Here is an 18,122-nt window from a genome sequence, read left to right on the forward strand (position 1 = left end):
GGGGAGTTATGGTCACTCCTGGTCAGTGTGGGAAGTTGAGGACACTCCCGGTCAGTGTGGGGAGTTATGGTCGCTCCTGGTCAGTGTGGGGAGTTGAGGACACTCCCGGTCAGTGTGGAAAGTTATAGTCACTCCCGGTCAGTATGGGGAATTATGGTCACTCCTGGTCAGTGTGGGGAGTTATGGTCACTCCCGGTCGGTATGGGGAGTTATGGTCACTCCTGGTCAGTGTGAGAAATTATGGTCACTCTGCTCCTGGTCAGTCTGGGTGTTGGTTCAGGGTTGCGATATGGCGGATGGTTTGGAATGACATGGACAGCATGCGAAGGGTTAAATAAACGGGAACAAGTTGATGTAAGATCCAGGAACAAAGGGGAACAGATTGAGGCCGAGACACTCACCCAGTTCCCATTCCTGCATCTGGGATAACAACAGGTCCCCATTGATCTCGGCCTCAACCACCATATGGATTTCTACAAATCTTCCCTCCACTTCCCACTGAACGTTCTCACTGAGACACAGTTAAGAAGCATTTTCGTCTCAGCTAAGATGTGCGTCGTATATATTACATCTTCCCTGCTTTATATCTGCTGCACTGCTCGAGGAGATTATACTTTACTGCATAGATACACGGGCAAGCAGACTCCCGATCCCAGCCCTGTTCATACCTAATCTGCCTCACACCTTCATCTGTTCACAATCAGCCCCTGCTCACACTCAATCCCTGCTCACACCTACACCTGTTCCTCGCTCACTGAGCGACAAGGGAGGTTTGAGGGAAGCAGATCATTCCCGATACAGAAATGAGCTCTGGGTCAGCAAGTCACAGGTCAGAGAGCATACTTACGGCCACTCGCCACGGAGGGGTGAGGGAGGCCTGGAGAGGGAAACGGAAACAGAGTTAGAGAGACATCTGATTAACAATCTTTATGGATAAACACATTACCACAACCCATCACACGGAGTGTTCATCAGATCGACGTCACTCAAACTCACGAACAAGGAACTGATGGGGGATTGGCGTGCTGCATCCTCTGAGCGCTCACACCAGCCCTGTGTGAGACCAGGTAGAGTTGCTAAAGTGCTCCCGTAAGGTGAGTGTGAGAGTAATACGTGGGGACGCTCCCACTACGTGCGATTAGTGTGTAAGTACGCAGGGTTAATACGTAAGGGCATCAGTGGTCACACACACCCCTCCCCCACTGCCCAGTCAGCTCACTATCTGGATATTGATCTCTGGACATTCCACACACAGCAGGCCACAGATGTCCCTCACAACCTTCACTTCCTGATCTGCTTCAGATATTGATTACACAGAGGCTTATTCTCCTCTCACCCTCCCCAGCTGTTCCCCAGATGTTCATCCAGCTGTGAACATTCCATTCTCACATCAGTCTGCACCTCACTGCTGGCTCTGTATGTGTGGGTGTCCGGAGTGAGGTTTCAGCAAATTCAACCCCTGCGGCTATGACAACCTCACCCTCTGCATAATGCCAGCGATCCCCCCTCGCTCACTGACCCCGACATTATATTGACAGAGGGCTTCAAAATGAGGAAGGGTTTTGACGGAGTGAATAAGGAGAAACTGTTTGCAGGGGCAGGAGGGTGGGTAACCCAAGGACACAGATTGAAGGTGATTGGCCAAAGACCCAGAGGGAGATGAGGATTATTTTTACGCAGCGAGTTGTTGTGATCTGGAATGCGCTGCCTGAAAGGGCGGTGGGAGCAGATTCAATCGTAACTTTCAAAAGGGAGTAGGATAAATACTTGAAAAGGCAACATTTGCAGGTCCATGGGGAAAGAGCGGGGAGTGGGACTAATTGGATAATCTTTCTTTCATTTTTATTTCCTTTTCCAGATCTCTTCCATTCTCTTTCTCAATTTCCTTTTCTCTCTCTTTTCTTCTCCCTTACTTTCCATCTCTCATTCTCAGTTACTTACTCTGCTTCTCTCTCTCCCTCTTTCTCACATTCTCTATTTCACTGTTTCCCACTTTCTGTTTGTTCTCTTTCATTCTTTACTTCTCTCTTTCTCTCTCTACACACCCCTCTCTCTCTCCCTCCATCTCTCTTTCTCTCCCCCCTTTTTCGCTCCCTCCCTCTGCCCTTCTCTCTCTCTCCCCGCCCGCCCCTCTCAGTGTGGAGCTATGGACACGGACCCTATTTCTGTCCCTGGCTCTGTCCAATCTCCCTCACATTCCCTCTCTTCCTCACCCCCCTTTCCCTCTCCCCCGCCCCCCCCACACTCCCTCTCTCTCTCCCTCCCACTCCCCCTCTCTCTCTCCACCCCCCTCCCCCTATTCCCCCCCCACTCCGCCCCGCCTCCCTCAGCATGGAGCTGTGGGCACGGACCCTATCTCTGTCCCTGGCTCTGTCCAATTTCCCGCTGTGAGTCTCTGTTCCCACATGAACACAATGACAAAGATGGGTGGGTTGTATTTTGGAGTTGGCACGTTGCGGGAGTTGGGCTGAGAATGAAATGTGAAGGGAATCTGGTGCCGGCACTGGGCCGGGCCGGAGCAGCTCTGGTTACTCACAGACATTGGCCGTCCCTTTGGGGATTGGGAGGTACGAGCCTGCTCTCCACGCTCGGCCTTGAAAGCCTTTCTTGCATCTCCCGCAGTCCGGCCCCGTCGTGTTGTGCTCACACTCACAACTCAGCTTCCCCTTCTCCCAGATACAGTTGTTGGCGTGAAGGTTGCACTTACACCTGGCAAAAAACAACAGCAAGCTGGTTTAAAATAAGCTGAGCAGCCGGGTTAGACTGGGGACTGGCCGTTCCGCGAGTCCGCTCTCCCTTTCCCAGCTTCGCTCTGGAAACAGCAACATTTTTCTCCCACTTACTGCCTTTCAACCCAGGCGGCGGGTCAGTTTCTGGGTGTGTTTCCGCTGATTGACGATCAGATTCTGGGCAGCAATAAGAACACGTTAGGAGAGAGTTTCTGATCAGCTCCGGCCTTCCAGGCCCCTCAAAGGAAGAGCTTGCATTTATAGAGCGCCTCTCACAAGTTATTTCTTTACAACAACAACAACAACATCTACAACTGCAACAATAACTTGCATTTATATAGCGCCTATAGCTAGTAAAACGTCCCAAGGTGCTTCACAGGAGCATAAATCAGATAAACTGACGCCGAGCCACATAAGGAGATATTAGGTCAGGTGACCAAAAGCTTAGTCGAAGAGGTCAGTTTTAAAGAGCGTCTTAAAGGAGAAAGAGGTGGAGAGGCGGCGATGTTTAGGGAGGGAATTCCAGAGCTTAGGGCCCAGGCAGCTGAAGGCACGGCCGCCAATGGTGGGGCGAAGGGAGTGGGGGATGGACAAGAGGCCTGTGTTGGAGGAGAGCAGAGATCTCGGAGGGCTGTTCCTGGTGCTGAAGGAGAGCAGCGATCTCGGAGGGCTGTTCCTGGTGTTGGAGGAGAGCAGAGATCTCGGAGGGCTGTAGGGTGGGAGGATGTTACACAGATAGGGAGTGGGAGAGGCCAAGGAGGGATTTTTAGACAAGGATGAGAAATTGTTGTTGTTGTTGCGATTTGGAAAGGCCCAAAGTGCTGTGACGGTCTCTGTGCCGTGAAGCGTGAGAACGCTGGTCTCGGTGACTCTGTGCTAACAGCATCGAGCCGCAGTTTAACTCACTGCGAGGGTGAAGCTTCACAATCCGCAGATTGTACGTTGCACATTCAGCAAATTGTCAGTTCTGGGCACTGTTTGCTGAACTAAGCAGATACCCAGACAGTTCCTTGGAGTCACATTAACGGCAGCGTAAACATTTTACTGCTCCTGTTCTCTAATTAGTGTCTGAAGATTGTCCTCGGCTAAAAGCTGGAACGAGCCTCCCAGAAGCTGAGTGTGGAATAATGAGGGAATGGCTCCGAGCCCCGGAGATTGTGTGATGGGAGAATGGGAACTCGCTGACCCAGACTGAATATAGATCCAACACGAAGGAAGCCTTCAGTCACAATCATTCCTCAAATCAGGGAGGGCTTGGAGCGAGTAAATAGGGAGCAACTGTTTCCAGTGGCAGGAGGGTCGGGGACCAGAGGTCACAGGTTGAAGGTAATTGGTAAAAGACCCAGAGGGGAGATGAGGAGAGTTTATTTACGCAGCGAGTTGTTGTGATCTGGAATGCGCTGCCTGAAAGGGCGGTGGGAGCAGATTAATTCGTAACTTTCAGAAGGGAATTGGATAAATACTTCAAGGGAAAGATTTGCAGGGCTATGGCGAAAGAGCGGGGAGTGGGACTAATTGGGTATCTCTTTCAAAGACCGGCACAGGCCCGATGGTCTGAATGGCCTCCCCCTGTGTTGTGTGATCCTCTCACTCTCTGAATCCTGATCAGACTGGAGCTCGGCAGTGTTGAGAGTAAAGGGACAGACTCTGCTCGCTCCGTGCTGCTCGATTGGTTGAACACTGAGCAGGAACTCGCTGACTCATCGCCAGTCAGCCAGCAGGACTGTGAAAGCTCGCTAATGGGCCCATCGACAGGGGCAGGGGGAGCTGGCACAGTGCTGGTCTGTGCCCACTGTCGCAGGGCCATTCAGGAAAGCTCAAACACCCGACACAGGGGCAGCTGGCGGTGCCCAGTGGGCCAGGGGAGAGATCCCCATCTATCGCTGTCAAACCTCCCCAGTTACCCAGCGTTCACACAGGAACAGGAGGAGGCCACTCAGCCCCTCGAGCCTGCTCCACCATTCAATGAGATCATGGCTGATCTGTGACCTAACTCCATTCACCCACCTTTGCCCCATACCATTGGCTAATAAAATCTATTAATCGCAGATTTAAGATTAACAATTGGTACAGCATCAACTGCCGTTTGTGGAAGAGAGTTCCAAACTTCTACCACCCTTTGTGTGTAGAAGTGTTTCCGAATTTGACACCTGAAAGGTCTGGCTCTAATTTTTAGACTATGCCCCTACTCCCAGAATCCCCAACCAGGGAAATAGTTTCTCTGTATCTACCCTTTCAGTTCCCCTTAATATCTTGAACACTTCAATCAAATCACCTTCTAAATTCTCGGGAACACAACCCTAGTTTGTGTAATCCCTCCTCGTAATTAGATGTTGGCCCTGATAGACTGCCCTTCAGATATTCATTGAAATTGTGTGTCAGATGTTTATTCCGATATAGTGCCCTCCAGATGATAACTGATAGAGTGCCATGCCAGATGTTATCCCTGATAGAGTATCCCAGATGTTAGCTCTGATAGGGAACACCAGCTATTTGCCCTGAAGGAGTATCACCAAGTTGATAGACTGAGAGTATCCCCCAGATGTTGGCCCTGATAGAGTTCCCCAGATGTTGCCTTGATACAGTGTCCCAGATTTCTCCTTGGTAGTGCCCCCAGATGTTGGCCCCGTGGGTGCCCCCAGATGTGCACCCAGAAAGCGTGCTCCCGATGTTGGCCCCGATAGCGTGCCGCCAGATGTTGCCCTGTGAGTTCCCATCGGATGGTGACATTGGGTGCCCCAGATGTTGACCCTAAGCCCCGCCAGATGTTGACCCTGTGAATGCCCTCCCAGATGTTGGCCTGTGAGCCCCCAGATGTTGACCCTGAGTGTCCCAGATGTTAGCCCTGTGAGTGCCCCCCAGATGTTGTTCCTGTGAGTTAACCACAATGTTGTCCCTGTTACCACCAGATGTTGTCCCTATGAGTTACCCCCAGATGTTGCCCCTGTGAGTTACCACCAGATGTTGCCCCTGTGAGTTACCCCCAGATGTTGGCCCTGTGAGTGCCCCCAGATGTTGACCCTGAGTGCCCCAGATATTGACCCTGTGAGTTCCCCCCCAGGTGTCCCTGTGAATTACCCCCAGATGTTGGTCCTGTGAGTGCCCCAGAACGTGGCCGTGTGAGTGCCCCATATGTTGGCATGAGACACGACGCCTCCTGCGTGTGAAGTGTGGGGTCAGCGACTCTGGCCAGAAGGGGCGAGGAGCTCTCACCGGCCACGAATGTCCAGGTTGGAGATGGCGTAGAAGTATTTGGAGAGGTTGTGCTGGTCAACACTGGTGGCCCCAGTGGCCGGCCGGAGCAGCCTGACCCGCAGGTCGGTCAGGGTGAAGAAGTCCCTCAGGTCCTTGGTGGTGTCCAGCTGGCCGTACAGCGAGGCCATGTCCTGGAGACGGGGCCCCCCGAACAGGGCAAAACGCTCCTGGATCTCGAAGCGGACCATCTTGTCCACCTTCCACACGTAGCCCCTGGAGTACTGCTCCGTGCAGATGATATCCAGCACCGAGGCCGGGCTCAGATCCCGGGCGCTTCTCGGCTCCATCCCGAAGGAGGTGAGGCAGTCGGCCGCGTAGAACTGGTAGGGTTGCCACGTCCGGCCATGGTCCAGAGACTTCTCCAGGACCATCTGCTCCGGCCGGCCCGACTCAAAGGTGATGACTATGTCCTCGGTCAGCTCGATGGTCTTGCCCCAGGACAGAGTGATATTGATCAGGAGGGGCTCGGGGAAACTCCTCCAGGAGATGCTTTGCCAAAAGGTGTTGGGAATCCGCCCCTCATCATCCAGCATCAGCTCGGGCGGGTGTGCGAGCTCGGGCATGTGAGCATCACACTCGTTGTTGCACATGTACGGGTTCTCCTGGAAACAGAGACGGAACAACACGGGTTAGATACAGAGTGAAGCTCCCTCTACACTGTCCCATCAAACACTCCCAGGGCAGGTACAGCACGGGTTAGATACAGAACAAAGCTCCCTCTCACTGTCCCATGAAGCACTCCCAGGGCAGATACAGCACGGGTTAGATATAGAGTGAAGCTCCCTGTACACTGTCCCATCAAACACTCCCAGGGCAGGTACAGCATGGGTTAGATACAGAGTAATGCTCCATCTGTACTGTCCCATCAAACACTCCCAGGGCAGATACAGCACGGGTTAGATACAGAGTAAAACTCCCTCTACACTGTGCCATCAAACACTCCCATGGCAGGTACAGCTCGGGTTAGATACAGAGTAAAGCTCCCTCTATACTGTCCCTTGAAGCACTCCCAGGGCAGGTACAGCATGGGTTAGATACAGAGTAAAGCTCCCTCTAAGCTGTCCCATCAAACACTCCTAGGACTGGTACAGGACAGGTTAGATACAGAGTAAAGCTCGTTCTACACTGTCCCATCAAACACGCCCAGGGCAGGTACAGCACGGGTTAAATATAACCCCAGGTCTGGACGGAACACTTCTGTGCTTTAGAATTGAACCTGGGGAAAAAATAGCAGAGGCACATATTTAATAATTAGTTATAAAAAGGTGTCGTACCTGAGGATGGGAAGATAGGGAACGTAATATTTATATTTAAGAAGGGAGATAGAGCATGTCCAGGGAACTGAAAACCGGTCAACTTAATATCGGTGTTGAAGAAATAATGGCATCCTTACTAAAGGAGAATATAGAAGAACATTTAGAAAGCAAAAGTATAATAATGAATAGTCAGCATGGACTTCATAAGAACATAAGAATTAGGAACAGGAGTAGGCCGTCTAGCACCTCGAGCCTGCTCCGCCATTCAACAAGATCATGGCTGATCTGGCCGTGGACTCAGCTCCACTTACCCGCCCGCTCCCCATAACCCTTAATTCCCTTATTGGTTAAAAATCTATCTATTGTGATTTGAATACATTCAATGAGCTCGCCTCAACTGCTTTCTTGGGCATAGAATTCCACAGATTCACAACCCTCTGGGAAAAGAAATTCCTTCTCAACTCGGTTTTAAATTGGCTCCCCCATATTTTGTGGCTCTGCCCCCTAGTTCTAGTCTCCCCGACCAGTGGAAACAACCTCTCTGCCTCTATCTTGTCTCTCCCTTTCATTATTTTAAATGTTTCGAAAAGATCACCACTCATCCTTCTGAACTCCAATGAGTAAAGATCCAGTCTACTCAATCTATCATCATAAGGTAACCCCCTCATCTCCGGAATCAGCCTAGTGAATTGTCTCTGTACGCCCTCCAAGGCTAGTATATCCTTCCTTAAGTAAGGTGACCAAAACTGCATGCAGTACTCCAGGTGCGGCCTCACCAATACCCTGTACAGTTGCAGCATGACCTCCCTGCTTTTGTACTCCATCCCTCGCGCAATGAAGGCCAACATTCCATTCGCCTTCCTGATTACCTTCTGCACCTGCAAACTAACTTGCCATCTGCGTGGAGCCTTTCCTGCGCCTCTTGCGGACGAGGTTGACGGGATTGGCTCTGCAAGGGCCGGGCGTGGAGGTCGTCCTCTCGGCTTACGCCGATGACGTGCTCCTCGCGGTAGAGGATCCCGCTGACCTGCGGAGGATGCGTGAGTGCCAAGAGATTTACTCGGCCGCATCCTCCACTAGAATCAACTGGGAGAAATGTTCCGGACTCCTGGTGGGTCAGTGGCGGGTGGACTCCCTGCCGGAGGAGCTCAGACCTTTTGCCTGGAGCATGACCCATCTCCTCTATCTGGGAGTCTACCTTAGCCCCGACGAGGGAGCCTGGCCGGCGAACTGGCAGGAGCTGGAGGCCAAGGTCGTCGCTCGCCTAGGGCGCTGGACAGGACTGCTCCGAGTGCTGTCCTTCAGGGGTCGAGCGCTAGTCATAAACCAGCTGGTGGCCGCAATGTTGTGGTACCGGCTGGTCACTTTGACCCCTCCCCCTGCGTTTGTCGCCAAAATACAGAAGAAGCTGGTGGACTTCTTCTGGAACAACAGGAAGCACTGGGTCTCTGCTGCGGTCTTGAGTCTCCCGCTTGAGGAAGGCGGTCAGTCGTTGGTGTGCGTCAGCGCCCAGCTCGCGACTTTCCGTCTTCAGACCCTGCAGAGATACCTTTACGTCGAGCCCCCTCCTAGGTGGTGCGCTCTGGCGAGGTATTTCTTCCGCCAGCAGCGCGACCTCAACTACGACATGCAGCTCCTGTTTGTGAACTTGGGGGGTGTCAGGACCACCCTCCGGGAGCTGCCTGTCTTTTACAGGGACCTCATCAGGGTCTGGAACAAAGTCTCCACCAAGCGCAGCTCTCCGCCGGCTGGAGTGGCGGCTGTCCTGCAGGAGCCGCTGCTCGGGAATCCGTACCTCCACGACCGAGGTTTTATGTGGCGGTCGGAAGAGAGGGCTGTGGCTGGTGAGGTGACCAGGGTCAGGGACCTGCTCAATGGCGGAGGAGCGGGCTGGATGGCGCCTAAATTCAGCCGACGTCCACCACGCAGCCGAAGCCATCGAGTTGCTAAAAACAGCTTTGGGCCCTGACTCTGTTAGGTGCATCGAGGAGGCTCGAGCATGTGTGGAGATCCCGTCGGAACTGACCCCCGTCCGGACGGAATTCCTCATTGGCGCCAAATCCCGAAACCTCCCTCGGGGGCCGGCGCCTCACAACTTGAGCCGCCTCGGGGAAATCCCCTCCGTGCCTTTCAGTTCCGCGCGGAGGGGTTTCCTGTACGGGCTGCTCCTGCACACTCTCAACTTTGCCATCCTCGCCGACTGTCCGGACACGCCATGGCGTACCATCTTGCCGTCCGGAGGAGGCGGGGGTCCCCGATGGAGGGCACTCTATGCGGGAGTCCTCCCACTATTCATCGGGGACTTGGCCTGGAGGGTGGTGCATGGAGCAGTGCCGTGCAACAAATTTTTAAGCCGGTTCACGGACTCCCAGGCTGCCTGCAATTTCTGTGGTCTGGAAGAGTCCGTGTTCCATGTTTTTATGGAATGCACGAGGTTGCAGCCCCTGTTTTATTATTTGAAGGGGCTGCTCCTGAAATTCTGGCTGCACTTCAGTCCCACTCTCCTGATCTTTGGGCACCCTGTGCGGAGGGGAGCGGGTAGGTCCGAAGGCCTCCTCGTAGGACTGCTCCTGGGCATGGCCAAGGGTGCCATCAGCCGGTCCAGGCAGCGGGCGGTCGAGGGGGTCATTCAACCTGACTGCCTGCCTCTCTTACATCCGGTCCAGGGTGTCCTTGGAGATGGAGCACGCGGTGTCCACCGGTACGCTCGCGGCCTTCCGCGAGAGGTGGGCACCGGAGGGACTGGAGTGCATCATCACGTCCGGCAACCAAATTTTTATTTGATTTTACGTTTTAAAGTTTAATTTGTTTTAATTGCCGGTGCTTTTAGTGTCCCCCTCCCCTTTTATAGGGGGCACTGGAAAAAATGTGATTTTAGCGCCCAAAAAAAAACCAAAAAAAAAGAAAAAAAAAAGGGGCCTTGTAAATGTCTGCTGTGTCATCCACGGCAGGTGGCACGGTTTAATGTTTTTTGTTTTGCAGATAAACTCCAAAAAGAGTTTCATGCACAAGGACCTCCAGGTCCCTCTGCACTGCAGCATGTTGCACTTTCTCCCCATTCAAATAATATTCCCTTTTACTGATTTTTTTTCCAAGGTGGATGACCTCACATTTTCCAACATTGTATTCCATCTGCCAAACCTTAGCCCATTCGCTTAACCTATCTAAATCTCTTTGCAGCCTCTCTGTGTCCTCTACACAACCCGCTTTCCCACTAATCTTTGTGTCATCTGCAAATTTTGTTACAATAAACTCTGTTCCCTCTTCCAGGTCATCTATGTATATTGTAAACAGTTGTGGTCCCAGCACCGATCCCTGTGGGACCCCACTAACCACCGATTTCCAACCAAAAAAGGACCCATTTATCCTGACTCTGCTTTCTGTTAGCCAGCCAATTCTCGATCCATGCTAATACATTTCCTCTGACTCCGCGTACCTTTATCTTCTGCAGTAACCTTCGTGTGGCACCTGATCGAATGCCTTTTGGAAATCTAAATACACCACATCCACCATGCTCGTTATATCCTCAAAGAATTCCAGTAAATTAGTTAAACATGATTTCCCCTTTATGAATCCATGTTGCGTCTGCTTGATTGTACTATTCCTATCTAGATGTCCCGCTATTTCTTCCTTAATGACAGCTTCAAGCATTTTCCCCACGACAGATGTTAAACAAACTGGCCTATAGTTACCTGCCTTTTGTCTGCCACCAGAGTCCAGAGAATTTTGGTAGATTATAACGAATGCATCTGCTATAACTTCCGCCATCTTTTTAATAACCTGGTATGCATTTCAAAAGGGAAAGTCTTGCTTGACCAACCTCATTGCATTCTCTGAAGAGGTAACAGAGAGAGCAGACAAGGGTAATACATTAGATATAATTTATCCAGATTTCCAAAAGAACTTCGATAAGGGACCACATAATAGACTAATGAATAAGGTCAGAGAATGCAGAGTCAGGGAGCCAGTAGCAGAATGGATAGCTAGCTGGCTTCAGGACATAAAGCAGAGAGTCGGGGTAAAGGGCAGCTATTCAGAGTGTCAGAAGGCAGAAAGTGGGGTCTCCTCATCTCCCCTCTGTACTTTCACCAATCACCTTCAATCTGTGCCCTCTGGTTACCGACCCTCCTGCCACTGGAAACAGTGTCTCCTTATTTACTCAATCAAAATCCCTTCATGATTTTGAACACCTGTATTAAATCTCCCCTTAACCTTCTCTGCTCTGAGGAGAAAATCCCAGCTTCTCCAGAGTCTCCACATAACTGAAGTCCCTCATCCCTGGGACCATTCCAGTAAATCTCGTCTGCTCCCTCTCCAAGGCCTTGACATCCTTCCTAAAGTGTGGTGCCCAGAATTCGACACAATTCTCCCGCTGGGCTCTGCCTCCACCACCCTTTCAGGCAGTGCATTCCAGATCCTAACCACTCACTGCGCAAAAACAATTTTCCTCATGTCGCCTTTGGTTCTTTTGTCAATCACCTTAAATATGTGTCCTCTGGTTCTCGAGCCTTCCGTCAATGGGAACAGTTTCTCTCTATCTACTCTGTCTAAACCCCTCATGACCATGAACACCTGTATTAAATCTCCCCTTAACCTTCTCTGCTGTAAGGAAAACAATCCCAGCTTCTCCAGTCTCTCTTTGTAACTGATGTCCCACATCCCTGGGATCAGGAACGAGCCCCAGCCTGTTCAGCCTTTCCCCATAGTTAGATCCTCTCAGTTCCCCAATTATCCTTGGGAATCGTTTTGAGCAAAATAAAATGGATTGTAAAGAGACCAGGGAGCTGATATTTGGACAGATTTCTGACATGACGACATTTTGGACGTTTTCTTTGTTGAGATTTTCCAAAGTTCATGTTCAGTGAAAGAATCTTCGACCTCTGACCTCTGGAGATAGGAAAATGAGTCTCACTGCAGCTGACTGTTTGGGTTAGAGAGAGAGAGAGAGAAAGGGCAAGAGTTTTGTGGGCGGAATGATTAACGGGAACTTGTCTTTTTATCGTCTGTTGTGAAAACAGTCCCTTATTTGTGCTCAAGCCATATCCCTGGGTCTGTGGGCCGAATGATGCTTCACCTCAGGCTGGTTTGTGAGGGAGCAGTCAGAGGTGGCAGGGCTCCCTCGTGGTCACTTCAGGTCATTGACCTTCCGCGGTAAAGCAACGATGGACACAGCGGCAGCTCCACATGTTGTGATCTGGAATGCGCTGCCTGAAAGGGCGGTGGCAGCAGATTCAATCGGGAATTGGAGAAATACTTGAAGGGGAAAGATTTGCAGGGCTCCGGGAAAGAGCGGGGAGTGGGGTTAATTGGGTAACACTTTCAAAGAGCCAGCACAGGCACAATGGGCCGAATGGACTCCTTCTGTGCTGTATCATTCTATGATGCTGTGATTCTAAGTCGGGACACTGTGTGACTCGAGGGGAACTTGGAGGTGATGGTGTTCCCAGGCACCTGCTGCCCTCGTCCTTCTAGGTGCTGGAGGTGGCGGGTTTGGGAGGTGCTGCTGAAGAAGCCTTGGCGAGTTGCTGCAGTGCATCCTGTGGATCGGACACACTGGGACTCTGCCTGACATCGGCAACACAGAATCAGCCCGACATCCTTTTCCAAATGATCAGACAGCTCACCTGTAACATCCTCATCCCCAGCAAGTGGCTGTTGCAGCAATCAATAAAACTAATGTGTGTGATAAAGATGGAGAGCGCGGCAATATACAGAGATCATAGAGATTAATGAATCTACAATCGTCACAGCATCGACTAAAGGCAGTGACTAAAGCCGCATATTGGATTGGTTATTTTTAATACTCAATGTAGAAGGAATGGAGTAACATTAGTACCAGAATCCTAAAGCTGTGTAAAGTATGAATGAATAATGAAACGGTGCAGATGTGACGTGCTCCTGAAATGCCGTGTCCTCGGGACATAATTAACAGCACCATGCCCCAGCGCTACAACTGACCTCCGACTGCTCCATCACTGTGTGTCCCAGGCCGTGGTCTTTGTTGGTGAAGGCACCATAAAGGTTCAGACTCAGGTCACCAGCCATGCCCGGCCCATCCAAACCTCGCTCACCTTCTGGTTCCCTACTCAGCCTCACCCCTCCTCACACTACCCTTTCTCAAGACTTCAGCCTCAACCCTAATCTGAGGCCCTTCTCACCTCATCCCACCGTTCACACATGCACTGTGAGCAGCCACGCAGATTCAAATGGACGTTTGCACACATCCACACAGCAGCAGCTATTCAACTATGGAAGACACATGTGGCACACGATGAGCTGCACACTCACTCACACCTTCTTGTGCTTCTTACTGCAGGTGAAACTAGCTCACAACAGGAGAGAGCAGCAGTGCACCGGTGGAGGGGAGCCTGACATACAAGCCCTCAGTGACGTGAAGGAGCGAGTGTCCATCCCCATGGGCACACCAGTTGGTGCGATAGTGGCCGGAGAAGCAGCGCCCCCTGTGGACCGTGACGGTATGTGTATGCCCTTTGGCATTTCTGTGAGATCCTTGACCCTTGACAGCAAGCGCCGTGCACTTCGACTGACGGGGAAGATGATGAGGAAGGTGAGGAATGTGTGGTGTCTGTGTGGGACCCTCCATCAGTTGCATCGAGTGGGGTCACCACCTTGGTGGAAGAGCCAACATTCCTGGGCTTTGAAGAGCCTGAGGCTCCTGAATCCAGTGGCATGCAGCAGCGCCCAGAGTGAGGGGAAGCTCGGGGGCCATCGCCCCGGCGAGTGAGTCGGCCTATCAGTCCTGCTCAGAGACAGTCAGACGTGGACCTGGACTTGGAGGCTATGTTCAGAGAGTCCACGCAAATGCACCGCGAGCCAATGGGTGCATTGGAGAAGGTCCCGCAGAGCATGGATACACTTGCACTGAGGTTGGGGGAGACCGCCTCAAGCATTGTCCCTGCCTCTCAGCAGTTCAATGAACCCATCCTTGCCCATTTACAGAGGGAGATGGACTCAACCAGCGACAGTGGAGTCGCAGAGGGGAGAGCGCGTGCCATGGTTGATGTGGCAGCAGCTATCGCATCACAGACCCAAGCCACGCAAGGTCTTTGTGATGTGATACTGTCAATGATTGTGGCAACAACTCTCAGAACGCTGCGTTTGAGACTCAGGCTGTCCTGAGTCAGTCACAGAGTGATGCCATGCAAACACTGACTGCTGCCATCCTCTCTGTTCCCCACAGTCCAACGGGGAGGTAACGGTGCCGAAGCAGGCCAGTAATCCGCGCTCCCACATATTGCTCCGGATATTTGAGGCTCCGCCCTGGGGGAGGTGGCAGTGGGCCGTGGGAAATGGAACGTGTTGTCTTTGCTCAAGATGACAGCATTCTGGCTCCCACCATTGCCATTCTGCCTTTGCACCTGCCGCGGTCTACACACCAGCCAACCTAGACTGCTGCCGCCGATGCTGAGGTGGTGCAGTCCGCAGCCGGGCCTTCCAGGCCCAGAGCTGGTCCAATGTATCCTACTCGGCCATCTGTAGTGTCTGTTACACACACAGCAGCCCTCAAGCAGCCTTGCTGCAGGCACTGGGGCAACATTGAGGAGGAGCAGGAGGTGTGGGAGGAGGTTGAGGTAAGGGGTAGCAAATGCCAGAGCTAGTCTCAATAAAAACTTTAGCCACAATGGACAGAAGGCCTCACCCTGTAAATATCCATGGCATCACTCTGTATTTGTCACGATCTGGCCTGTTGACGCCTGCTATTGTTGTAAGTGTATGTGCCTAATATGGCACATGGATACTGTTGTGGAATGACAAATGGCAGGGGCCTGTGTACAGATATTGTTGATGTTAATTGTGTGTTATGGTGTTTCAAGGGGCTGTTGTTAAATGTTTATTAGTTGCTGGTCAGAGGTTGTGTTGTGTTGTTGGAGAACCGATGTATGATGAGCCACTGACATGTGGCCCTTGCATCGGGAGCAGTGCCACGGTGTCTCCTCCGTGGCTGCTGCACCTCCTCCTCTGGCTGGCCAGTCGGGGCCTCGCCAGGCTCCTGTTCCTCTTTCTCCTCCTCCTGAGTTGGGGCTGCACTCCCCGCTGGTAAGGCCTGGGCCCTCATGATGGCCAAGTTGTGCAACATGCAGCACACCACAATGAATAGCGACACCTGTTGAGGGAAGTATTGAAGGCTGCCTCCAGAGCGGTCCAGGCTTCGGAAACGCTGCTTGAGCACCCCTATTGTCTGCTCGATGATGTTGTGAGTGGCCGCATCTTGGATCTTTGGATCAAGACCGCTCAAAATGGAGGAGAAGCATCCGAGAAGGCGACGAACACATCGAGTCTCTTTGCCGGGAGGATGTGGAAGCCAAGTACAAACAGCAGAAGGTGCGTACGACAACCCAAGCACCCCACCCACCCGTCCCTCTAACCACCATCTACCCCACCTGTGACAGAGACTGTGGATCCCACATTGGTCTCATCAGTCACCTGACAACTCATTTGAATGTGGAAGCAATTCATCCTCGACTCTAGGGGACAGCCTAAGAAGAAGAGAAGAATTAAACATCACCAAACAGCCCAGGGAGAGAGAGACATAAGAGGCTCCTGCTGTGTGTGGCTGCATCAACGCGGGAAGGGAAGATATTTCAATATAAGGATCATGTATTACAGAAACTGCTCCTGCAACACTGGAGCATAAACGGAGCATCTTATAAATCATTGTTCCTTCTCAAATCCACTCATCCCCTGACATTTATTTCGGGCTTTAAGTGTTGCTGTCTCGCATTTACACTGTGTGGTGTGACGAAGAGCCTGTCGTTATCACCAACTAAACCACTCGCTGTCAGCACGGTTCAGTCCCCTGGTTAATGATGTTAATTAGTGTATTATTGAGTGCAGAAGTTAGTGGCTCCATAAAGTACAATCCCACAGATTGCTGTCATTTCCCATCACCCAGTAATCAGGCCCTTTGTTGGAGTTAATGTTCGAGCAGAGTTGCTCAGTTAGCAGCATTTAGTGGGCCAGTGCTGAGCTGAAAGATTACATAGGATTACATTTAGGATTACATCGGATACACGGCACAGAAACAGGCCATTCGGCCCAACCAGTCCATGCCGGTGTTTATGCTCCACTCGAGCCTCCTCCCGTCTTTCCTCATCTAAATCTATTCCTGTCTCCCTCATACGCTTGTCAAGTTCACCTAAATGCATCTACACTATTTGCTTTAACCGCTCCCTGTGGTAGCGCGTTCCACATTCTCACCACTCTTTGGGTACAGACGTTTCTTCTGAATTCTCTATTGGATTTCTTGCTTCTCTCTGTATCCACTCAATCAAAACCTTTCATAATTTCAAAAACCTCAATTAGATCACCCCTCAGCATTCTCTTTTCTGTTCATCCTTTCCTGATATGTATACCCTCTCATTTCTGGTATCATCCATCTCCCCACGGCCCACAGTGGGTCAGGGAGAGAGTCCTCTCCCCACGGCCCACAGTGGTTCAGGGAGAGGGTCCTCTCCCCACGGCCCACAGTGGGTCAGGGAGAGGGTCCATCTCCCCACGGCCCACAGTGGGTCAGGGAGAGGGTCCTCTCCCCACGGCCCACAGTGGGTCAGGGAGAGGGTCCATCTCCCCACGGCCCACAGTGGGTCAGGGAGAGGGTCCATCTCCCCACGGCCCACAGTGGGTCAGGGAGAGGGTCCTCTCCCCACGGCCCACAGTGGGTCAGGGAGAGGGTCCATCTCCCCACGGCCCACAGTGGGTCAGGGAGAGGGTCCTCTCCCCACGGCCCACAGTGGGTTAGGGAGAGGGTCCATCTCCCCACGGCCCACAGTGGGTCAGGGAGAGGGTCCATCTCCCCACGGCCCACAGTGGGTCAGGGAGAGAGTCCTCTCCCCACGGCCCACAGTGGGTCAGGGAGAGGGTCCATCTCCCCACGGCCCACAGTGGGTCAGGGAGAGGGTCCTCTCCCCACGGCCCACAGTGGGTCAGGGAGAGAGTCCTCTCCCCACGGCCCACAGTGGGTCAGGGAGAGGGTCCTTTCCCCACGGCCCACAGCTCAGGGAGAGGGTCCATCTCCCCACGGCCCACAGTGGGTCAGGGAGAGGGTCCTTTCCCCACGGCCCACAGTGGGTCAGGGAGAGGGTCCTCTCCCCACGGCCCACAGTGGGTCAGGGAGAGGGTCCTCTCCCCACGGCCCACAGTGGGTCAGGGAGAGGGTCCATCTCCCCACGGCCCACAGTGGGTCAGGGAGAGGGTCCTCTCCCCACGGCCCACAGTGGGTCAGGGAGAGGGTCCTCTCCCCACTGCCCACAGTGGGTCAGGGAGAGAGTCCTCTCCCCACGGCACACAGTGGGTCAGGGAGAGGGTCCATCTCCCCACGGCCCACAGCTCAGGGAGAGGGTCCATCTCCCCACGGCCCACAGCTCAGGGAGATTGCCGTGAAGCCCAACTGGTTCAGTAATGTCCTTTAGGGAAGGAAACCTGACTCCGTACCCTGCCCGGGCCTATATGTGACTCCAGGCCCACACCAACGTGGTTGACTATTAATGACCCTCTGAAGTGGCCGAGCGAGACACTCAGTTTGTATCAAACCTGCTCCCAGCGGATCAATAAGGCGGCCCACCCCCACCTTCTCAGGGCAACTGGGGATGGGCAATAAATGCCGGCCATGTCAGCGATGCCCACATCCCCAGAATTAATTTAATAAAGGAACGGCGGTTTTAAGTCAACATCTTGCCAGGGAGCTCGATGGGATTCTACACTTTGGAATTTAATTATAAAGAACATGAGCCGGCAGAAATGAATGTTTGTTCAAGTTAATGAAACCCAGAACTCTGCACCTGGTGTTTGTGTCTAAACATTTCAGCAATGAGAAGACCAGAGGGAGGTTTCAGAGAAAGAAACCAGACTGGGGAAAGATTGA

At 52.4% G+C, this 18,122-nt stretch overlaps 1 protein-coding gene across 2 annotated transcripts in view; it reads right to left on the reverse strand.

Annotated features, from left to right (window-relative positions):
- LOC139266958 (netrin-G1-like) overlaps positions 1-18,122 on the reverse strand; it is a 38,249-nt gene that overhangs the window by 13,708 nt on the left and 6,419 nt on the right. The window contains exons 2-4 of one of the 2 annotated variants that reach the window (XM_070884596.1): positions 5,943-6,586; positions 2,533-2,709; positions 1,277-1,296 (exon numbers count right to left, since the gene is read on the reverse strand). In XM_070884596.1, the coding sequence (XP_070740697.1) occupies positions 1,277-1,296; positions 2,533-2,709; positions 5,943-6,586 (841 nt within the window). The remainder of the gene's footprint in view (positions 1-1,276; positions 1,297-2,532; positions 2,710-5,942; positions 6,587-18,122) is intronic. The other variant, XM_070884595.1, reaches the window with a different exon arrangement.

The sequence above is a fragment of the Pristiophorus japonicus genome, chromosome 7 (genome assembly GCF_044704955.1).
Source record: "Pristiophorus japonicus isolate sPriJap1 chromosome 7, sPriJap1.hap1, whole genome shotgun sequence".
NCBI lineage: Eukaryota > Metazoa > Chordata > Chondrichthyes > Pristiophoridae > Pristiophorus > Pristiophorus japonicus.